Consider the following 21,892-nt stretch of genomic DNA (forward strand, 5'->3'; position numbering starts at 1 on the left):
GAAATTAAAAACTTAGATTAAGGCTTTTATTTTTAACTCAGATGTTTTCACACTTAAATCATACTAAAGTTCCTTTAAAACACATAATGAATATTATTGCCTTAATTAAGGAGCACAAAGAGGACTTTAGTGCCTTATATTTCAGTAGAGTGGTTATAGCTCCAACAATTGGATTACTCTGACTGAGATGGAAATCTTGTAAATCTTTTACTGGGTTGAGAGAGACAGAAAAAGAATGGGAGAATTTGATTACTTCTTTTAATAGAAAAAAATTTCAATTAACCTCTTCTAATAGAATTAAGTCTGATAAAGACTTGAAAGAATTAATTTAATTCACAATTAAAAGCAATGTATCCCCTCCCCCTTTTTTTTAACTTTTGGAAATAGAACCCTAAAGGTCATCTAAGTTTAACTCCTATATTTTATATTAAGATGAGACCCAAAGAATTTAAGTAATTACCCAAGGTCACATAGTTAATTATAGCTAAAGTAATAATAGAAACAAAGGTTTTGGTTTTTAGTCCATTGTTTTTTCTAATACATGTTTCTAGTAGCAATTGCATTTTTCAAGCCATTGAACAATTAATTCTTAATGTGATACTATGATATAATCTTATAAGTTTAAGTGTTTACCACTTAGCTTGATGTTTTAGTGAGGTAACCTAAGTTGTGTTTTTATAATAATAGAAAATACTATAAAATTCAAAGTTTTTCTTTGGGTGAAAAATGTACTCCCATTAGTGAGTCAAGTAATGGTTACATGCAATAGCTCTTTTAAAAAATCACATAGTTGGGGGCTGCTAGGTTGCTCAGTGGATTGAGAGCCAGGCCTAGAAATAGGAAGTCAAATCTCACCTCAGATATTTTCTAGCTTTGTAACCCTGGGGAAGTCACTTAACCTCCATTGCCTAGCCCTTAACATTCTTATTGGAACCAATACACAGTATTGATTCTAAATCAGAAGGTAAGGGTTTGTGTTTTTGTTTTTTAATCCCAGTTAAAAGAGTAATTGGATATTAATGATATGTTAAACTCACTAAGTTCCCTCACACCAAAAAGAACGAAAACATAAATTTTTGCCTCATCCTTCCTCTGATATTGTTCTCATTACAGAGGTAGCAATTTGACTGACGTTTTTATAAACCTCATGCATTCATGATCATTCTTTGCTTTTTTTAATGTATTTTCCCTTTTCTTAAAACTATATAGTAATACTGATATAGTTTGGAGTAGTCCAGATGATCTCCCATTTTCTTTCCTTTTCATTTTGATGCTCTACTTTTTTTTTAGTGCTTCCTAATAAACCTTATGGGGCAGTTAGGTGGAGCAGTAGATATGGTACTGAACCTAAAGTCAGGAAAACTTATCTTCCTGAGTTCAAAATCTGGCTTCAGACACATACTGGATGTGTGACACTGAACAAGTCACTTAAACCTATTTGCCTTACTTTCCAAATGAGCTGGAGAAGGAAATGGCAAACCTCTCCAGGATCTTTGCCAAGAAGACTCTAAATGGGGTCACAAAGAGTCGGTGACTGAAAAATTGCTGAACAACAATAAACATTATTTTCCAAGTCTTCCTTCTTTACTGCCTCATTTGGTGTAGAGGCTTAGCTGCTGCTATCTAGGAAATGACTTGGGGAAAGAAGCTTCACTAGTTGGTTCTTAAAAAAAAGTCTTAAAGCTCATATCCATGCCATATACACAGCTTTAAAAGTCAGTGGAATGAGCTTGAAACCCTATAAAATAGGAAAATTTATGAGGAAAGAGTTTCAGCTTAAACTTACTCAAATGTTTTGAAGGGATATGGATCATCCCTGTGAAATTCTAAGAAGGCAAGGAAATTCTTAAATATGTTGGTTGTTATTATTCATTCTAATAATTGTAATAGCTGCTTATATTAATATACCAAATAGATGACAATTGCACTTTATAGTTGTAAAGCATTCATCCATTATCTCTTTTAATCCTTTATAACACCCTTGTGACTTAGGTCATATAAGCAGCCTTTTTTTACTAAAAAGGAATCTCTGAGATTCAGTGAGGTCCTTCAACTTTCTTAGTGAGAGCTGTGTGGTTTCTAAATACCAGAACTAGGACTTGAACTAAGTTATGATGACACCATTTTCAAATTTCTTAGCTATTTTAGGTAAGTCAGATATGTTTTATATTAGATTTTATGTTTTTTGTGTACTATTTGGATATTATGTAAGCATCTCCAATGTCTAATGTATACGTATTTAAAATACATATATTTTGGGGCAGCTAAATGGCTCATTGGATAGAGAACCAGGCCTAGAGACAAGAGGTCCTGGGTTCAGTGCTAGCCTCAGATACTTCCTAGTTGTGTGACCCTGAGCAAGTCACTTAATCCTAGATGTCTAACTCTTACAACTCTTCTGCCTTGGAGTCAGTACTTAGTATTGATTCTAAGACAAAGGGTTAGGGTTTTTAAATAAATAAATAAAATACATATGTTTTAAAATAAAAATACACTTACTAGTACATTGAGGTTGCTTTATGTAGTATATGGTAATGTTTTGCTCCATTTTATGGGGCAAACATAATTTTTCTATTTTTAAATTATAGTGGTTTATAGGTGGTTTGCTATTATTTATGTCATATTGCTATATCCATGTTTTATTTTAGTCCTATTTAAGAATTCACTTCTTGAATTATAGGATTGTTCTTCTGGAAAGTCACAGAATCTTAAGAGTTGTAAACTTAGAGTTTACTACCTAGAACTACCACAACACATTGTCATCTAGCCCCTGTTTAAAGTCTCTTAATGAAAAAGTGGTCACTACTTTATAAATCAGCCCATGACATCATTAGACCATTCCAATTAAAGAATTGTTCTTTAGGTTATGCCAAAAGGTGCATCCCTGTTACTTAACTTTTTGTATTTCTGCCTACTTTCTGAAGTTTATTTATAATTCAATTTCTTGGAGCCCATTAAAGAAGCAGCTCCATATACTCTTACCTGAAAGTTCAAAGCAATCTGGGCATAAGAATTTTTTGTTAAGTCCCTTTAGTTTCACTGAGGTACTTGAAACTCAGAAAAATGGAAGGAATCTATCTGTAGACAGATAACTTTTAAGAGAACCAGAGCTACAATCTAGGTTTTCTGACTCCAGAGCTTGCACTCTTTCCACCGTACCATGTTAAAGATCAAGAAAAGTCCTTTTTGAACGAGAGAGATTTGTCAATTAATATACATAATTGTCTTATTTAATGTGTGATACTAAGCACAATAGTAGGTATGTGACATTCAAGAGGCAAGATGCTGGATTCCAACTCTGACTCCACAGTTTATTAGTGCCATGAAGGTAGGCTAATTACTTCAGCTTTCAGAGCATTGGTTTTCTTGTGTATAAAGTGAGGGGAGCATAATGGAGGAGAGCTCTCAGATTTTTTTTTTCCTAGCTTAAGTTGATGGTTCTATAAAGGACTTTAACCATATGACAGTTCAGTCTATATCTTCTTCATTAGAGACAATCCATCAAGGTAGTATTTGTTGATCTAGAAAAGTACTAGATATTGTCAGATAGCAGATTACCAAAACTTAATAGTAGTTTAGGTTACCGAAACTTAATGTTAGTTTTACCAGGCTATTACTTAGAAAAGTTTGTAACACTTCAGTAATTTGTGTTCATAGAATGTGACAAATTGTAGTGTACCAGTGGTCCATCTAGTCTAGTATTCTGTTGCAAATAGAAGCCCTGCTAGAGGGCATGTTGGTCTCCCTAAAGCTAGTTGTAGTCTAACTCTTATTAGGAATAAACATTTATGACTATCATTGACAACTTTGTCCAACCCTTTTTATATTTTTCTTGTTTTTATATTTGTTCTAACCTTATCTTGTCCAAATTTCAAAGGGTGCCTTTAATTCTGTTTAGTAAATTTCTTTTAGGCTAGGTGTACCTGTTATTTTTTCATGAAATGAAATTTCCTCTTTAACCTAACTCCAGTACTCAATTTATGGTTGTGTTACTATATACTGTTACACTATGATTTATTTTAAATTCATATATTAAATATTTCCTTTTGCTCATTTCCAGAAAGATAGATCTGATCTTTAAAGAAAGGGAAATTAGTTACCCTCATCTGCCCTTTGTTGTGAAGATAGACAAAAAGAAATGTAAATTGTACCTTTAGAGTTTTACTGTATATTTTTCAATGTTGTTTTGTCACTTTTTACATTAGGTCTTGCATGCATTTAGCAGTTATGCATTTAAGAGGGTGGGTGATAATTATTTTATAAACAGATCTTTGGAACCTTTTGCCAAGTACAGTAGTATTGTGATAATTGGCAGAAAAAAGAAAATTATACATTCCCAAAGAATGGCAAGGAAGACACAGTGTCTTGGAACTTAGAACTTGGCAAGAATGTTTTCCCTTAAATCCCTTAGTGCAGAAAATCAAAGCAATCCAGCAAAATAATGTTCCCAAAAATATTTTGTGAGCATGGCGGGATAGAGAATATACTAAATTACTTGAAAGCAACATTTGAAATTGTCTCTTGCATTCCTTTGTAGAACAGATGGTAAATATTAAAGTACTCCACTCTTTAATGAGAATACAGAAAAATAAGTTAGAAAAGCCCTTTACTTCAAAATCAGAGGGAGAATGCTGGATTTATACTTAGATTTTCTCACTTTTTTGGCAGTGTGTTACTTTTTCATTCCCCTTCAAGGCAGTCAAAGTTGTCTTGACATGCAAGTTGTGTTTGTGTGTGTGAGTGTGTGAGAACAGGAGCGTGCTCTGTCAAAGAGAATTAACAAACTGTTGCCGTAGAATCCAAAACTTTACATGTAGAATATTGTATTTGGTATGCTATTAAAAAAGAAAGAAATTAATAATTTGGGCTTATTCTTTCTTTTGGGATTTTAACATACTAAGTTTTCTTCCTTACTTTAAACTTAAAGTAACATTGTTCATTGAATGTAATATGTACAGATAATTTATTCTTAACTGTAGCTTTTGCCTTGTCACATTTTTAGCACTGTTGTTAAACAGGCCCATATTAAGTAATATAGATACTTTAAGCTAAATCTAACAGAAAATAAGTTGATAAACATCATATCATAATATTTTTAGAAGTTTTTTTCCAGCTGACTAATTTTTCTTTATCATTTCATTACTTCAATATTAATTAGTATGGTCAGGTTAACATAGTTGTAGTCTATTTCACTTACTCAAGTTTAGAATGTATGATTAGGTTTTCTTGCAAAGTAGTATTGCTTATGTGTTGGATTTAGAATCAAAACAGTTATGTTTAATGTTCATTAAGATAAGTAAGATGACAAAGTTCTGCAAGATCATTTACTTAGCATCCAACCTGCTTCTCACTTTCTTATACATAGTTAAATAAATTTACCCCACCCCCCAATAACTAAAGAACAAATTATTATAGCACTCAGGATTCTCCTAGTGTGAAAAAAATTTAGATAACTAAGCAGCAATCCAAGAAGTAGTGCAAATTCAGAATTCATTTTTATTATATATATGTATAGTTCTTTTGGCATAGAATCCAGCAACATTTAATTAGGTAGTCTATATGGTATCTAAGGGCATATTAAAAGTTCCTCAAACAGATCTTTTGCTTTCCCTTTCTCGTTCTTTCTGCCTCTTTGTTCTCTTGGTTTTAAATTCTTCCTCCTTATTTTGTAGACACTGCTCTCCTGTTCACTACTTCTTCTCTGTCTTTACGTCTCATCACTGGGCCTCTCTCAGTGTCTGTTTTCCCAACCTCCATCCCAAATTCCAGCTGTATATCTACAACCAGTTGGTCAGGTAACTTTGCACCTTTCTCAGTGCACTCTTTGATAGAGCATGCTCTGTTCAATTTTTTAACATCCTGGAGCCTTGTAGGTTTCCCATTGATTTTACTCTCACTATTACCATTTTAATCTGATATGCTGTTTATTCTAAAGAGGTGGAGTGGCAATTGTTTTTGTGCATTTAAGTTACCTTATAACCACTATAAAGCTGTGACTCAAAATCTGAACATTTTAACCTTTTTTAGTTAGTTATGGTATTTGTACTCAATGAGAATATTATTATAATTTTTAAACAATTTAATTTTATTAACTTTTCTTAACCTTTTGGATTATGTGATGTGCCATTTGAATTAAAAAAAATTTTGCTAGCCTAAGAAACTTAAGGTACTTGGTACATTTCTGGGCAATTGTAAACAAACAAACAAACAAATAAACAAAACATGTCTGACTTAACTAAAGGGTAGATGACAAAAAGAACAGGTGTCTGTAGTACTGAGGATTCTTCCAGTGTGGAAAAATAGATCATTAGATGTTGCACTTCAAAAAAGAACAGTCAATCTGAAGCAAAGCTAGGTTGAATTTTAAAGAAGGCCAGCATGGACAAAAGCATGTTTGATAGGGGTCAGGGGGAGGGACTGGGGGAAAATTTATTTTTGCTGAGCAGCCATGTACATTTTATTTTAAAGGTTAAAAGTATACATATATTAATTATATAGAAAAAGTATTTGAGATGCAGAATATTAAAGACATCAAAAAGGTAACTCATTCTCTGTATAAGCACATTCCCAGGTATTTAAGTGAGCACTAAGTCACTGAAGTGCATATTTTTTAAACTCAGAGACAAGAATAGAACTACTTTTTAAAATTGGAAAACAAGCACATATAGAAATGAATGTAACACTAAATTTCTAGCATTAACAGCCATGGCTACCCAGGCATAATTTTTGCCTCATGATACCCTATTCACATTTCATTTGCCTTTGCAGATTCATTTTATAAACTCTTCTGAGTAAAATTTCTCATTTTCTGAATATTTACTATTTGGAATCTAACATCAAAACAACTTTTGAGAATAATTTTTATTAATGTTCTATGTTGCACAGCTTTATGATAAGATAGAACATTCATGGGACTTCTGGCTATAGATATCTTGTCTTGTTTTCTCACTTTTCATAATATGACCATAGGTTTCTTACTAAACGAGAGCAGAAACTGATGCAGAGGCGACAACATGCAGAGGAGCTATTGGAATGGAAAAGACGTTTAGATGCAGAGGAAGCAGAGATTCGTCGAATGGAAAAACAAGCTTTGGCAGCATGGGACAAAGAGCTTATGAAATCTAAAACACCCAAGAAAGACCTAGGGGATGAGAGAAGAGAGCAAAAAGGTAATCTTCATATTCTTGCATTTGGAAATTTTTAAAGATAGTGCTAGACCTACAAGATTATTGTTAGCAGATGATTAATATGATTATAAGCAATCCTATTAAAGTTGTTTTTTTAATCTTTTAATAATGTTTTCCCTAATAACATGTAAAAACAATTTTTAACATTTTAAAAAATATTTGAGTTCAAACTTCTCTCTCCTCCACATTTCCTGAAAAGGTAAGCAATCTAATACAGATTTTACATGAGCAATTATATAAAATATTTTTCTATATTAGTCATTTTTTTTTAAACCCTTACCTTCCATCTTGGAATCAATACTGTATATTGGTTCCAAGGCAGAAGAGTGATAAGGATTAAGCAAAAATGGGGGTCAAGTGACTTGCCCAGGGTCATCCAGCTAGTAAATGTCTGAGGGCAGATTTGAACCTAGGACCTCCCATCTCTAGGCCTGGCTCTCAATCCACTGAGCTATCCAGCTGCCCCCTATAGTAGTCATTTTTAAAGAGATCACAGCCAAACAAAAAAAAGAGATGTCTTGGATTGCATTCACACTCCATCAGTTCTTTCCTGAAGATGAATGAGATTTTTCATCATGACTCTGTATCACCAAAAATAGCTAGATTACTTACATCATTATACACTATTACTGTTACTGTGTACAATGTTTTTCTCGTTCTGCTTACTTCATTTTGCATTAATTTGTGTAATTCTAGGTTTTTCTGAAATCTGAGAAATACAGCACAATAATATTCCATTATAATCATATACCACAACTTATTCAAGCATTCCCAATTGATGGACATCTCCTCAATTTCCAATTCTTTGTGCTACCACACAAAAACAGTTTGTACAAATGGATCCTCTTCCCATTTTTTTTGTTGTTTTTCAATTTCTTTAGCATATAGACCTAGTAGTGGTGTTGCTCAATCAAAGGGTATGCCCATTTTTAAAGCCCTTTGAGCATATAAACTTTTGTTTTTAATTAACAAGCATTTATTTTCTCTCCTCCTTCCCAAATGAAAAAAGAGAAAAACTAAACCCTTCTAACAAACGTGCATTGTTTCCCCATTGACTGTGTCCAAAAATTTATGCATGACAGCCTTTTATCAGAAGGTCGATGACATTCTTCCTTATTAATCCTCTGAAATTGTAGTTGGTCATCACATTGAATAGAATTCTTAAGTTTTTTTTTAGTTTGTCCTTTCAGATATATTATGTTATTATATAAATTGTTTTCCTAGTTCTGCACTTCATCTGGATCAATTCATACAAATCCCCCTGATTTCTCTGAAACTATCCCTCTTGTCATTCATTTTTAACATAATAATATTCTGTTACATTAATGCACCATAATTTGTTTAGCCACTTTCCAACTGATATGCTAAAGATGTTTTATAAACACTAATTTTGAAGTACATAACCTAAAGATTTTGTAATGTTTAACCTCTGCTGAGCTTTCATGACTTTAGAAATAACATTTTACTCTTACTACTGGAGCATTCACTGTGGCCCCCCATTCTCTGTACCAGATAGCTTACTTTCTAAATTCACTGAGATACTTGAGGCCATCAGACTTTCACTCTTTCATGCCCCTTCTCTTTATCCTCAAAACTTAATGTCATTTGTCTATTTTATTTTTCTTTTTTGACTCAGAAAATGAATTATTCCTATTCCTTGTCAGGATAGGTTATAAATGCCCCTGGTGCCATTTCTTCCTGCCTTCTCAAGACCTTGTTTCAATAGTTACTGTGAGTCTGTCCTACCTCTTTACCATCTGATAAAGAACTTTGAATTTCTTTTATCTGATCAGAATCTTTTGTCTTTTAACCTCTACACCTCCCTTCTCTTAAGCTTACTCTTTATCTTCACCAAGATATCTAATCCAATCCAAGAAAGATATGTTGAGCATCTACTATGTGCCAGCCACTAGACTAAGGACTGGGGATACAGTTAATAAAAAGAAAGACAGTCCTAGCCCTAAAGGTGGAGACCTGGGTGGAGGGAGTGAGGGGAACAGAGGAAGATACCATGGAATACCTCAGTTGAATCTGGAGCAGCAGATACAAAGTGGAGGGACCTGAGTCTAGTCTCTGCCCTTGCTAAAGGAAGACATTAGGAAGCCTTTGATACTTCCCAGCAGCTTCCAATCAGAGGAAGAGGAAATGTGGGAGGAGTTGTCAGGCAAGGCTTGAGGTACAGCCTGGTGGTGAGATTAAAAGTGATGAATTTACATTGGGAAAGGCATTGGTCCTGCCAGGCAGCAAGGCATCCCTCATATTGGGCTGGGCAGTCACGAACAAATGACACTGACCACTATTCACTTCAATGAGTTGTTCCCCGATTCTGTTACCCACCACCCTTTGCCAAAACCCAGCTCTTAATTACTTTCTTTATCTCTTTTCTCCACTCCTATTGAAATGCTGCTGAACAGAACTAGAGGAAATCAGAAACTCACTTGACTAGGTTATAAATTTATGCTAGCTCTTTTTGTGAAACAAAGAGCTAAGACCTAAGGATAGGGGGTGGGGTGGAATGGACTAAATATGACCATCCATGGCTAAAGTTCTATGACTGTACCTTCATTAGTCTAAACAACCTAAACACATGATTTCTTCTTTAAGATATTATCACTTTAAAAATAAGATCACAACTCTAGAGTTGGAAGGCACTTTAGAGGCCACCTAATCATCCAATCAAATCCCCTAACATCCCCCCCACCTTTTTTTTTTTTTTAAGAATGAGTAACCTGGAGCTCATAAAGTTTATATGTTTGCATTGTGGAAAGATTGTGGGTTAGGTCGTGAAGTTTTCTTGCCCTCTTAAACCCCCACACACACACACATAAACAACCAAAAATAATTCCATAAAATCAACAGTAAAAGCAACACAAACAATTAAGAGTCAGGATTGAAGCTAAAGAGCTAGATACAACTAAGAAGGAATATTTCTGACTTTCCTGGCCTCAGTCTCACCACCATTGGCTCTGGGGGCAAGAAGAGAACAAACAGAGAGAATCCGTAAGACAGCCCTTGAGGGCAGATTAGCAACCTTGCCTTGTTTGCTGAACTATGGGAACATTCATTCCTGTGAGGATACCATTAGAATCCTAATCCACAGGAAGAAGGCACTGAGAGAAGCTCTGTCTGACCCAAGATTGGACATTGAAGGAGTGGTCTCCTTGGAGTCAGCAGGTACCAGGCCCTAAAAGTAGGAACTCAAGCCTTGGAGGCCTTAGAAGAGAAACACAGAATGTACACCTGCTCTGTCCAGGGCTATGGCAGTAGGAAAGAAGGAGTAAGGAAGGAGCTTTTACCAGTCAGTGTGTTTCTTAGGGACTGGGACCCCATCAGCTATGGTTGCTCCCAGGACAGTATAGTTCCTGTTTGTTGCTACAGGAGAGAGGCAGACTAGCTGCTTATAGTTGCTATGGCAGAACTGCCTGTGGGCTATGGTGGGAGTACCTGAGGTTGGTCTTGGACTGGGGACTGAATGAGGGACCATGAGTACATCTTACTCTGGACTATAAAAATTGCAGTAACTAAATAGGACCCAGGAAAAAAAAGCAAACATATTCACAAAAAAAATCCTGAAATGAGATAAAATGCACCAACACAATAGGAACCCTGGGACTCAGAAAAAAAGCTAATAATTAAGTCTATTGGCCTGTCCACTAGAATCTTAAAAATAAATAAATAAATAAATGTGAGCAAGGAAAGGAGAAAGAATCCAACTTCGGTAGCTATTATGGAGATAAAGTCTTGGCTCAAACTTGGACAATAATGAAGAAAAATGCCCACTTGAAAAATAATAAAAAAAGAAATACAATAAATGGCCACAAGCTCAAAAAGAACTTTTGGAAGAGTTTAAAAAAGACATCAAAAACCAAATGTGAGAGGTTAGGAAAATTTAGGGGGGAAATTAAAAAATAAAATAAAAGCAATGCAAGAAAATTATGATAGACAGACTACCTGTATGGAAAAAGAGATCCAGAAAGAAACTTACGGGGGGAAAAATAATGTATTGAGAACTAGAATTGGACAAGGGGAAGCTAATGATTTCCAAGACTCTCTGATTAGAGAGAAAGTAATTATCAGAGGGAGGAGTAAGTAGGACTTTGTTCATCTTATAGAAATGTTTTATTGTGTAGCATTCAGATTTTAACCAGTAAAGAACATGAGGCTATTTCTTCGAGGTTAATAAAGTTTCTCAGTGGGGGCATGAGATTCCCATAAACAAAAAATGTGTCTTCTTCACCATCATTCCCAGAAAAGAGGATGCCTTGCCTCTTGCTTATGAAGGGAGTTGTGATCTCTTTCTCTTTAACCTGACAGCTCAATCTTAGGATATCCCCTGAGTACCCATTAGCTGATATTTTGAGAGACAAGGTGGACTTGGAGACTTCAAATCCTCCCTTATTACTTCATCAGAGGGGTTGGACTTCTGCTCAGCCACAGAAATCAGCCAAATTGCATCATGAATCCAAGTCCTTGGATAGACGAGACTGAACAATAGGAAATCAAAAAGCAGAATCAAAAGAATAAAATAATAGACTAAAATATGAAATATCACCCAAAAAAAAGGCCTGGAAAGCAGATCAAAGAAAGACAATATAAGAATAGCTGGGCTCCCAGAATTAATTATATATTATATATAATTATATTAATATACATATAATTATAATTAATATATAAATATATATTAATACAATTTAAAAAAGAGTTTAGGCACCATATTTCAAGAAACCATCAAGGAAAACTGCCCAGAAATTTTAGAAACAGGGTAAAATAGAAATTTTAAAAATCCATTGTTCACCTCAGAGAGACTCAAGGACAAAAATGTACAGGAATATCATTGCCAAGTTCTATAGCCTCCAGATTAAGGAGAAAATATTCCAAGCAACAAGAAAAAAAAATTTTTTTAATGCTGTGGAGTTAGAATAATGCAAGACTTATAACTATAAAAGAATATAGCGCATGGGATACAGCATTTTGCAGAGCAAAAAAACTGGGCTTAACAACAAAGAATAACATCCAGCAAAGATGATCATAATTCTAAAAGGATAAAAAAAGGATATATAACAAACTAAAGGATGTTCAACTATTCCTGGACAAAAGTCCAAAACTCAGCAGAAAATTTTATCTATAAGAAACATACAAAGGTAATGAAAGACTAATCATAAGCAACTAAAAAAGTCAAAATTTTAAATTCTTTTTGGGGAAATGCCATGTATGGCCTCTGAGAATGACATCATTGCCTGAGGATTTTAAAAGAGCATATATAAATGGAAGATTTAAGGTCAAGGGAATGTAATGTGCTTAAATGGTAGTGGAATAGACCAGGAGGAGGCAGGGTGGAAGGGCCATTTCTTATGGAGGAGGAATAAATGGAGGAACTGCCACAGAGAAGAGGACTGGGGATACTAGATCTCAGCTCTCATTAGACCTGAGATAAAAAGAGAACAACATACACAATTAGAAGAGTGAAAATTTTCTCAATATACAAAGAAATAGGAGGGAAGAGGGATGGGTTAATGGAGAAACTAGGAGTCATCTTGGAGGTACTGAAGAAATAAGAGAAGAAAAGGTAGGTTAAGAGAAAAGAGGACAAGGGAATAAAAAATGGGCAGGTTACCTAGAGGAGAATATATGTCAAGAAGTAGGGGGGCAGCTGGGTGGCTCAGTGGATTGAGAGTCAGGCCTAGAGACAGGAGGTCCAGGTTCAAATCTGGCCTCAGATACTTCCCAGCTGTGTGACCCTGGGCAAGTCAATTAACTCCCATTGCCTAGCCCTTACCACTCTTCTGCCTTGGAGCCAATACACAGTATTGACTCCATGACAGAAGGTATGGGTTTAAAAAAAAAAAAGAAGTAGGGATTTAAGGTGAGGGGATAAGGGAATTAAGTAGGAAGGCACAGATGGGAGATAAGGAAGGGATTTTGGGAAAAGTGAACAGAATTGAAATTAAAAGGTAATGGATAAGGGAGTGAACTTTGGGAAAATGGGCCAGTTTGGAACTAGGAGGGAAAAGGATAAGGAAGGATTTTTGGGAAGGAGTGTGAATTGAAAGAGTTATTGGTCAAAGGAAATTGGGCATCTGAGGAAGGATACAGCAGAAAGAAGGGAAGGGGGGACAAATAGTAAGGAGGAACAGAGCAAATGGAAATGCACAGCTAGTAACTATGACATCGAGTGTAAATGGAATGAATTCCCCCAAGGGAAGAAAATAGATAGCAGAAAGAATTAAAAACAAGGACTTGACAATGTGTTGTTTACAAGAAACATACTGAAAATGTGAAAATGAGATACATAGAGTGAAGGTGAGGTGCTAGAGCAGAATATATTATGCCTCAGTTGTTCCAGAGAAGGCAGGAGTAGCAGTTATGATCTCTGATAGTTGGAGCTAAAATAGATCTAATTGGAAGGGATAAATAGGATAACCATATTGTGTGTGTTTGGGGGAGGATGATACTATGTTTAATGAAGTGGTATCACTATTGGACCTGGCTGCACCAATGGTTATAATGCCCAGATTTTTAAAGGAACAACTAAATGAAATACAGATGGAAATAGATAACAAAATAATAATAGTGGGGGACTTGAATTTTTCCCCCAGAACTAAATAAATATAACAAAAAAAATAATAAGAAAGAAGTTAAAAAGATGAATAGAACCTTAGGTAAGCTAAATATGAAAGATATCTGGAAAGCCCCCATATACCAAATGAGTTTAGTAATAGAGCCAAGCCTGAGCATCCACATAATCCAGACATTTCTGATGGGATAACAGTAGTGTGGAGAGCATAAATATTCTGCAAAAATCTTAAATTAATACTTATCAAACTAGGGAGATAATCCTGCATTCCTGAGAGGTTGTAGCATCCAAACAAAAAGTTATACTGGATATGACCAAGCTGAAAAAACTTGGTTTTGGAAAAAGAATGGTCCTGGCATCAGATTGTGTCTGCTGCCCGAGGACCAATCTTGCTAGATATAGTCCTGGCAATACCTATTAATTGAGGAACAGACAAACTAAATTGATCAAATTAAATGCTAATAGAAACATAGAGAAACTGGTCTGATGTTATATTACTAGAGAAACTGTGAATTGTTGGGTTTTTTTTTTAACAAAATGGAAATACTTGTTAAGCATGTTAAGTTGTTAAGCATGTTGAGTGACTTAAGGATCCAGTTATTAGGTATAAGGCATTATTGAGAGGATAAAAAACTGTATGTATATGAAAATATTCATGAAAGCTATGTTTGTAATGACAAAATACCTGGGAATAACACAAATGCTATGGTTGAGAGAAACTGCTGAAGAGATAGCAATATTTGAATGTAATGGATTTTATCAGAATGTAATCAGAAATGACCAATATTGGAAGCATAAAAAATATATGAAGCAAAAAGAATAAGAATAATGCATACTATTTTTACATTTTTATAAAGAAGTCAGACATAAAATCAAGTGAAAAGCATCAAAGTAAAACAAATCCAAAGGGAATTAAAAAGTAGATGATGTTTATATTAGCACATATATAATTTACTTATTTGGAAACAATGTGGAGTTTGTTTTAACACAATTTCTTATGCATTTGTTCATTTAAATTTTTTGGTGGTGGTGGTGGTGGTGATGATGAAGTATATCCTTTTTAAAAAGAGAGAAAAGAAAAAAAATAAAAAAGTTTATGTGACTTGCCTAAGTTCACACAGACATTAACTGGCAGAGCCAGGATTTAAAACCAGATTTTTTTTTCCTTTTTCTTTTTTCTTTAATTTTATAAATTTTATTTTATTAAGAAAATTTTCCCATGGTTACATGATTCATGTTATTTCCCTCTCCTCCTCCCAACCCCCTGCTATATAGCCAGCGCACAATTCCACTGGGTTTTACATGTGTCATTGATCAAAACCTATTTCTATATTATTGATATTTGCACTAGAGTAATCATTTAGAGTCTACATTCCCAGTCATATCCCCATCGACCCATGTGATCAAGCAATTGTGTTTCTTCTTCCACAGTGGTTCTTTCTCTGATTATAGACAGCATTCTTTCTCAAAGTCCCTCAGAAACATTTTGGGTCATTGCATTGCTGCTAGTAGAGAAGACTATTACAATCAACTGTGCCACAGTGTACCCATATCTGTGTATAAGGTTCTCCTGGTTCTGCTCCTTTCACTCTGCATCAATTCCCAATCAATTATTAGTTTTTAATTGAAAATTTTCATTTAATTTAGAATATTATTCCATAGTTACATGATTCATGTTCTTTCCCTCCCCTCCCATAGCCGACATGCAATTCCACTGGGTTTTACTTGTGTCATTGATTAAGACCTATTTTATATTATTGATAATTGCTCTTAGATGATGGCTTAGAGTCTACATCCCCAGTCATATCCCCATCAACCCATGTGATCAAGCAATTGTTTTTCTTCTGTGTTTCTATCACACAATTCTTCCTCTGAATATGGATAGCATTCTTTCTCATAAATCCCTCAGAATTGTTCTGGATCATTGCATTACTGCTAGTAGAGAAGTCCATTACATTCGATTGTACCACAGTGTTTCAGTCTCTGTGTATGTTTTCCTGGTTCTACTCCTTTCATTCTGCATCAATTCCTGGAGACCATTCCAGATCATTATTCCTTTGAACACAATAGTATTCCATCACCAACAGATACCACAATATTTTCCTTTGTTGTCATGTTAGCTAATCTGCTAGGTGTGAGGCGGTACCTCAGAATTGTTTTGATTTGCATCTCTCTAATTCTAAGAGATTTAGAACACTTTTTCATGTCCTTATTGATAGTTTTGATTTCTTTATCTGAAAATGGCCTATTCATGTCCCTTGCCCATTTATCAATTGGGAAATGGCTTGCATTTTTGTACAATTGAGTTAGTTCCATATATATTTGAGTAATTAGATCTTTGTCATAGGTTTTTATTATAGCTTTTATCCCCAATTTGTTGCTTCCCTTCAAGTTTTGGTTTCATTGGTTTTGTTTGTACAAAAACTTTTTAATTTAATGTAATCAAAATTATTTATTTTACATTTTGTAATTTTTTCTAACTCTTGCTGGATCTTGAAGGCTTTCCTTTCCCAAAGACCTGACAGGTATACTATTCTTTGTTCACTTAATTTATTTATAGTTTCCTTCTTTATATTCAAGTCATTCACCCATTCTGAGTTTATCTTGTTGTAGGATGTGAGGTGTTGATCTAAATCTAATCTCTCCCATACCATTTTGCAATTTTCCCAGCAGTTTTTGTTAAATAATGAGTTCTTGTTCCAAAAGCTGGGCTCTTTGGGTTAATCATACACTGTCTTGCTGAGGTCATTTACCCCAAGTCTATTCCATGGATCCTCCCTTCTGTCTTTTAACCAGTACCATATTATTTTGATGACCACTGCTTTAATAGTACAATTTAAGATCTGGTACTGCTAGGCCCCCACTCTTTCACATTTTTTTCATTGTTTCCCTTGATATTCTTGATCTTTTGTTCTTCCAAATGAAGTTTGTTATGTTTTCTTCTAATTCAGTAAAAAAGTTTCTTTGTAGTTTGATAGTTGTGGCACTGAATAAGTAAATTAATTTGAGTAGAATTGTCATTTTTATTATGTTAGTTCGTCCTACCCATAAGCAATTAATGTTTTTCCAGTTATTTAGATCTAGTTTTAATTGTGTGGAAAGTGTTTTGTAGTTGTGTTCATATAATTCCTGTGTTTGTCGTGGCAAATAGATTTCTAAGTATTTTATATTGTCTAGGGTGATTTTAAATGGAATTTCTGTTTCTAACTCTTGCTGCCGGGATGTGTTGGAAATATATAAAAATGTTGATGATTTATGTGGATTTATCTTGTATCCTGCAACTTTGCTATAGTTGTTGATTATTTCCACTAGCTTCTTAGTTGATTCTCTAGGATTCTTTAAGTAGGCCATCATATCATCTGCAAAGAGTTATAATTTGGTCTCCTTATTGCCTATTTTAATACCTTCAATTTCTTTTTTTTTTCCCTCTAATTGCTACTGCTAGTGTTTCTAGTACCATATTAAATAATAGAGGTGATAATGGGCATCCTAGTTTCACTCTTGATCTTATTGAGAAGGCTTCTAATTCATCCCAGTTGCAGATAATGCTTGCTTATGGTTTTAAATACATTCTGTTTATTATTTTTAGGAAAGGCCCTTCTACACAACTAGCAGATTGGCTAAAATGACAGCAAAGGAAAATAATAAATGTTGGAGGGATGTGGCAAAATTGGGACATTAGTGCGTTGCTGGTGGAGTTGTGAATTGCTCCAACCATTCTGGATAACATTTTGGAACTATTCCCAAAGGGCTTTAAAAGATTGTCTGTCTCCTGATCCAGCCATACCACTGCTGGGTTTATATCCCATAGAGATAATAAGGAAAAAGACTTGTACAAAAATATTTATAGCCTCACTCTTTGTGGTGGTAAAAGATTGGGAAATAAGGGGATTCCCTTTGATTAGGGAATGGCTAAACAAATTGTTGTACCTGTTGGTGATAGAATACTACATGGAAAACTTGGATAATTCATCTGTTTAATCTTTAAAAATATCTTTCTTCTCTCTTACAGAAACAGCCAGTGAAGAGGAATCTCCAGCACCTTCTTGCTCTAATCTAAATAGTGAAAGTTCTATCCCTGAAGAATTAGGCAGTCCACCTGCTGAACCTGTAGCATCTGAAACCATAGCTCAAGGGCAGTCTGGGAGCCCAAGTCACAGTATACTTTCTGAAGAAATGATTTATTCCCAGGATCTAGAGTTGTCTGTTGCCTCAGCTACCAAACATGTAAGTGAATGTATAGTTATACTTTATATCAAAGCGTCAATAGCGTTCCAGGAACTTTTACAAAGGATAGTATTGTTATCAAGCAGTCTGTTGACAAGCATGTATTTAGAACTTACTGGGTGCCAGGCAAAAAGTCTCTGCTCTCAGTACTTACAGTCTAGGAAACGAAGAGTGAGGAGGACTCTGACTGACTCTTGATTTCTGCAGGTCAACTGACATTTGGACAAGGAGATATATAAGCAAACAAGAAAGAATAAGCATAGTAGCACACCAGTTGCATGAATATACCTCATATAGATGACTAATATCCAGTGCTGTTGTCTGCTCAGTCAGAGCCTTGGTAAATTATCTTATCAAATCAGAACTCTAAGAGAGACTGAACATTTGGGGAAATTAATCCCTGTGACATTTAGACAAATAGAGATCATTACATCTAGAAAAGATTAAAGTATCCTAAAGATTGTCAAAAGAATAGGGAATAATGAGGAAACACGAAATATTAGAGATAAAATTTACATCAATTACAAAGGAAAAATTGTCTAGTTGGAAGAGTTTTATTTCAGTCATTGTAGAAATGAAGCATTTGACTTCAGTCCTGTCAAAAGTCGTATTATTGAAGTATGGGACATTCCACCAGGAAGAAAATTGAAATCATCTACTTAATGTGTAAACCAGAATATGTATAGAGCTCTGCCGGCAGTGCCCTCAAAATTTCCTATAATTGAATCCTCTTTTCTGAGATTGAACTACTTGATTTCAAAGGAAAAGATATATTTGAAGTTGGCAATATTATCTATGGAATTAGGCAGAAAGAGTAAAGTTATTTAGTCATTGAAGGGAAAATGCTAGATTTCATTTTTTCTCATAAATTTATAAATGCATGTACAAAATCCATTGACTTACATTTTATTTTTTTTTATTGTTTTATTGGTGACTTTAGTTTTTATGTAAGAAACATTTTCCAATATGTTTCTTTCACCTATTCCCCTCTCAACATCCCCATCTTCCTGAGCCTTCCCCTGTAACCAGGAAAAAAAGAAAAACACACTGACACATTGCCTAACATTAATAGTACATACAACATTCAGCACAGTTCTGTATCTCTCATTTCCTCATCTCTTCTTTGGAACTAAAATTCATTATTATAATAAAACAACCCTAAGTATAGACTTCGATTTTTAAAACCATATAGAAAATGAGAGCATATAGAAGTTGACTATAGAGGTAGAGTAGTCAGCCTTTTCAAACTGGTGTTAGGAACATGGAAAGATTAATATGAACTAATGCAAGGTGCAGAGCCAAGAAAACAGTATATGTAATGAGTATAGCAAGGTAAATGGAAAGAATTAATTGCAAAACAATTAAAATTAATGTTGCACAATTATATACAATAAATTTGGCCTCAATGAAGAGTTATGAGAAAATACAATGAGAACATTGTACACAGAGACTGATACATCATGGCATAATCGAATGTAATAGATTTCTTCTAGCAGCAATTCTGAGGAACTTATGAGAACATTATCCATATCCAGAGAAAGAACTGTGGGAGCAAAATCACAGAAGTAAAACATATGATCAATCATATGGTTCGATGGGGATATGACTGGGGATTTTGACTTTAAATGATCACTATTGAAAATATTAATAATATGGAAATGGGTTTTGAACAATGATACATGTATAAACCAGTGGAATTGCTTGTCAGCCCTAGGAGAGGGGAGAGAAAGATCATGAATCATGTAACCATGGCTAAATATTCTTAATTAAAAATAAATGAGTGAATGAATGAATGAATGAATGAATGAATGAATAATTTTTTAAGGAGCTGCTCCTGAGCAGCAAATGAGGGTCTATATAGTCTGGTGCCCATTGAGGATAGGTGTGGCCAACTACAGAGGAAAGAGAAGGATTTTAGGGGGGGAAAAAGCTCAGCCAATCAAAAAACCTCATGACAAAAGGCCAGTCAAGAAAAGCATAATATAGCGAGACAGTCCAGACCCCTGTGGCAAAAAAGAGCAGTACAAGAGTCCCTTGAAGGAGCACTTTAATTTTGGTTCCTATTGCTCAGTACCACTCACAGACCGCCTCCTCCATTGAAAAGTGCATGAGTAGGACCCAAGTATGAATCCTCCCAACCTCCCCACATTGAATTTGCCAAGATGAGCAAACCAAGGAAAACACCAAATATTAAAGAAGAATACCCTGGAATTAGAGACTCCTAGTGGGTATACCTAGAGGAAGAGACCAGTCCCACAACAAATCCAGCTTAAAATTTCAGAGGGAAAAAAATGTCTTGGCCAGAAGGATTATGAGACGACCTAAGAACAAATCAAACAATATACAAAATGGAATAACTAGGAAGAAGAAAATTGCAATAAAAAATAACACCTAAGAACAGACTGGAAAACCTCATGCAAGAGCTGAATGCCTTGAAAATTAGAATGAGGCAAACAGAAAACAACTCAATAATACAAGGAAATAATAAGACAAAATCACAAAATTGGGGATGTAAGAATTAGTAATATCAAAAACAACTACCCTGGAGAAAAGTCCGGAGATGATTTGAGAATTACTCAACTATCTGAAATACCAATAGAAATACCTTAAACGGAAGGGGCAGGAATAAGGAAAGAGAAGAACAGGATAGGTGAGCGAATAATAAGCAAGATAAACTTGGATGTTGACAGGAACACAAAATGAGGATCAAAAGCAAATAAAAGAATTAAAACCTGGGATCATACATGGAACAATGTAAAGAAAATGTAAACAAGGGTTTTTATTTACAGAAGAAGGTGGTGGGGGTAAAGTTTTTTTAAAAGTACAAGAGAATGGAGAGAAATATGTAGTTAATAACCATAACTAATCCCAAGTGTGAATGGGATGAACTCACCCATAAAAATGGAGAGCAGAATGGATTAGACAACAGATAAGAATATGTTGCTTACAAGAAAAACACTTAAAACATAAGACGTTCATGTAGGGTTAAAAAGAAGAATTGGACCAAAATCTATTTTGCTTATCTCAAAAACAAGGTTAGCAGTCATGATTTCAGATAAGACTCTAGCAAATAGAAACATAATTAAAAGAGATAAGCCTGAAAATTATATTATGCTTAAAAAGTCACCATAGATAATGAACCAGTAACTTATCATATTTAATATTTAAGCACCAAATAGCAAAACATGTAAATACTTTAAGAAAAAGTTAATCAAATTGGAGAAATACATAGTAAAATTATATTGGACTTCAGTAGACTTCAGTAGACCCCTAGACAAAATTAGCTAAAAGCTAAACAAGAAAGACACCAAGGTCCTGAACAGAAATTTAGAAAGATTAGAGATGATAGATTTCTAATTATTACTAAATAGGAATAGAGCAGAATTGGATATGCCCACAGTTGGTGACTTTTCAAAATTGACCATATATTTGGATATTAATATCCCATTAAAAAAATGTAGAAAAGCATAAATACTTGCTAAACATAAGTTATTGATCATAATGCATTTTAAATGATACTTAATAAAAGGCCTGTGAACAAAGAATCAAAAAGCTATTGGAAACCAAATAAAAGTTCTAAAAACTTCTGGGTCAAAGAACATATCATAGAAATAGAAAATTTAATCATCAAAAATTATAATATTGAGACAATATATCAAAATTTAAGGAATAAATCTACTTTTAGGGAAATATTTATATCTCTATATGCTTTCATCAGTAAAAAAGAAAAGGAACAACTCAATTCATTGGACACTCAAGTAAAAAATTTTTAACAACTCTAACTTCTCCCATTCACTAAGCAGAAAAATAGAAATTCTAAAAATTAAGAGATTAATAAAATTAAAAGTGAGAAAAATAAAAGTCAATGAACCAATAAACTTAAAGCTAAATTTTTAAAAAAATT

General features: G+C 34.3%; 1 protein-coding gene across 8 annotated transcripts in view; it reads left to right on the forward strand.

Moving 5' to 3' along the window:
• Nucleotides 1-21,892, forward strand: part of CEP350 (centrosomal protein 350) — a 190,881-nt gene that overhangs the window by 140,122 nt on the left and 28,867 nt on the right. For 6 of the 8 annotated variants that reach the window (XM_056815600.1, XM_056815602.1, XM_056815598.1 and 3 more), the window contains 3 exons: nucleotides 5,673-5,795; nucleotides 6,970-7,169; nucleotides 17,774-17,988. In XM_056815600.1, coding sequence (XP_056671578.1) covers nucleotides 5,673-5,795; nucleotides 6,970-7,169; nucleotides 17,774-17,988 — 538 coding nt within the window. The remainder of the gene's footprint in view (nucleotides 1-5,672; nucleotides 5,796-6,969; nucleotides 7,170-17,773; nucleotides 17,989-21,892) is intronic. The other 2 variants (XM_007480899.3, XM_007480900.3) reach the window with 1 other exon arrangement.

This window comes from Monodelphis domestica, chromosome 2 (genome assembly GCF_027887165.1).
Source record: "Monodelphis domestica isolate mMonDom1 chromosome 2, mMonDom1.pri, whole genome shotgun sequence".
In the NCBI taxonomy this organism is placed as follows: domain Eukaryota; kingdom Metazoa; phylum Chordata; class Mammalia; order Didelphimorphia; family Didelphidae; genus Monodelphis; species Monodelphis domestica.